Genomic DNA, 2,899 nt, shown 5'->3' on the forward strand with positions numbered 1-2,899 from the left:
TTTCCCAAAAGGTTAAGTGCAGGTACTACACGAAATAGGCTGGCTGTCTTCTAGAGCGTCCACAATAAGTCTCGCAAGCTTGGATGACAATAAATCTGTTGAACAATATCTTATTTTTATTTTGATCCGCCTGTGGATCCGTTTCAACTATTAGTGATATTTGATATTACACTTTATTAAAGTTGAAATGAATCTATCTTTGCTTCCGCTGTGCATTTATATATTGTGTTGTTTGTCTATGATGATGCCAACTACGTCACTATACTCCCCACCGGGCCCACCGGTGACACGTGGAAATTAGGGGTGTGACAGGTTGGTATCAGAGCCAACTCTGAGTGAATTAAACACTAGCCTTTTGTGTTTAATCTCAGTTACACAATTGCACATTCCTCGATTCTCGAGTCTAGACAAAGAACTTAGGAAATATCCAAAATTTGTCTTATTTTCTAACTTTGTCTTATATATATTTTGTTGTGTCACTTGTTTGATTTTTGACAGGTTCACAAAATGCCGCCACGTATGAGAGGAAGAGGAAGGGGACAAGGAGCATATGCAGCCCCAAACGACCATGAAGCCGGACCTTCGCACAGGCGAACACCTTCAGGCTCCCATAACACAGATGCTCAAAATCTGTGGAGGTCTTTTACTGAACCCGCAAGGCACTCGGCTTCACTGAGTACCTCGCCTTCTATCCCACACTCCTTTGGGCCTCAATCCGAAAATGAGCCCCACAACTCTCACCAGTCCTATATTCCTCTCCAAGGACACCAATCACCCTTTGACCACCCATCACCTGTTTTCCAAGGCCTGTTCAACCCTGCTGACTACCTTGATGTACCTATGGGTTTTAACCCACTTGGACCAGAAGACCATTTCCCTGGCGACAATGCGATGGATGTCGATGAAGATACCGATCCCTCAATGCCACCATCTGGAACTCCGAACCACCCTATCGAGATTTCTGATGGGTCACCTTTTGTGGGATCACCATACAATGGTCCCGACAGCTTTGAGGAGAGATTCAGGCAGCATGACTGGGTATTTACCCCTAGTTACCATAACTCTCCCCTGCACCAGCCGCAACACAGCTCTCCCTTGCACCTCCAGCAACAGCAACAGCAGCCACAGCAGCAGCAGAATCCTTCTGGGGATTCCCGACTTGTCGCGGTCACTCCACCGCCGCCACCACCTCCGGTTTTGCCTCCTCCACCTCCGAGGCGAAGAGGAAGGAACGCACGGATGTCCACACGAGGGGGAATACGCATCGGCACCCCTCCACATTCAGGTAGCAGCCGATACTCGCCACTTCATGAAGAACCAGAGATGGGAGAATTTTCACACCCCGTCTCAGAAGTAACATCTGCGCCAATCGCGCCACCACCACCACAGGATTTCGGAAATCCAATCCCTGCTTTTACTAGCGCGGCAGCATACAATCCCTTCGAGCAGACGTTTCCCCCAGGTTATAACTTTACAGAGGATCCCTACTGGGTAGCTGCGAACTACAACTCTCTCAATCCGGAAGGTACTTTTGGAGGTCCCTGGACTACGGGACAACCGACCTTTGGATACCCATCATATGGATATCAGCAGCCGCAGCCTCCTCAACCACCGCATTATCCGCTACCACCGCCGGCACCGATGATGTCGCCGCCACAAGTTCAAGAAATCCTTCAAGGGATAAATGATGTGCGACGAGAGATGCGGCATGAATTACGGGAAGATCGTCGGCATAATCGTGGGATGTTTAAGAAGATGGTGGATTTAATCAAGGGAAAAAGCAAGAAGGACTACTAAATCCTTTGTTTGCTAGATATTTAATCATGTCCCTGCGGGGACATTTATTTCTGTACTCTGCCCCTGCGTGGGCATCTTTTTCCTTTCTGTTCTACCCCTGCGTGGGTTTGTTTGTTTCTGTTTGACCCCTGCGTGGGTTTGTTTGTTAGTTTAGCCCCTGCGTGGGTATGTTATTTGTGTAAAAGTCCCGTTTAGGGCAAACTCGTGTTAGTTAACTTTATTTGAAATGGTTAATTTAAGTTCTTCATTTTCAAATTATATGCATAAATATAATATACGAATAAATGAAAAATAGCGATTATTATTTTTAATTTACCATTTTAATAATAAGAATCTTAAAAAGGTAAAACCTAGCTTGAATGTCATATTAAAGACCTGGCCAATATGGTAGAACCTGTTAAAAAGATTCAATCTCTGTTAACATCTGTAAACATGTTAGCATTCTTGGCTAGTGTGATCCGCAAAATCACACATGTCACCCTTTTAATAAATGATCCAAATTTATATTCTATATATACATATCTGATTGTGACATAATGCCTACGGGTTATAACTAATGTCATATAAAACAAAAAGGCAGCCGTGATTTATAGACCCCCTGCCAAGAAAAGGATTGATTGTTTTAATTGTTCAAATTTTAATCCTATAAAATCTAAATTCAAATTTAGAAATTTGTCCAAGTGACTAGGCCTATTGTGCCAATATATATTTCATTCTAGGGTAAAATAGCTAATAAAAGTCCTGAATGAAATTAATTAACAAATTAACTAATATGGCTCTTATTTACCATGGTTAATAAATCGTCAAGAACGATAATACTGTTTAGGCCTCTAAATAGACCTTGTCCTTACTTTTATGTAGCACCTAAAGCCACATGGCTAAGTCTGAAGAAGTAAACAGTCATCCAGAGGAAGGCCCAGATAACACTAGGATACATATAACTGGTGCGGAGCTACAAGCATTAGTAGAAAATGCTGTTGCCAAAGCCATTGAAAGGCAATATAGTGAATCAAATAGGACCCGAAGTAGGACCCGGTCCGCGCCACATTCCAAGACCAAGGGTCATTCGGAGGCTCATACCAAACCGCCCTCTAAGAAAGAT

The 2,899-nt window shown here is 43.5% G+C and overlaps 1 protein-coding gene across 1 annotated transcript; it reads left to right on the top strand.

Moving 5' to 3' along the window:
• The first annotated feature begins 519 nt into the window (after positions 1–519).
• On the top strand, positions 520–1,797 carry LOC110919574 (leucine-rich repeat extensin-like protein 5). Its single transcript, XM_022163846.1, has 2 exons — positions 520–1,217; positions 1,290–1,797. Exons 1-2 carry the CDS (start codon positions 520–522, stop codon positions 1,795–1,797), a joined length of 1,206 nt encoding a protein of 401 aa, XP_022019538.1.
• Positions 1,798–2,899: the final 1,102 nt, after the last annotated feature.

Source organism: Helianthus annuus, chromosome 11 (genome assembly GCF_002127325.2).
Source record: "Helianthus annuus cultivar XRQ/B chromosome 11, HanXRQr2.0-SUNRISE, whole genome shotgun sequence".
Taxonomy (NCBI): domain Eukaryota; kingdom Viridiplantae; phylum Streptophyta; class Magnoliopsida; order Asterales; family Asteraceae; genus Helianthus; species Helianthus annuus.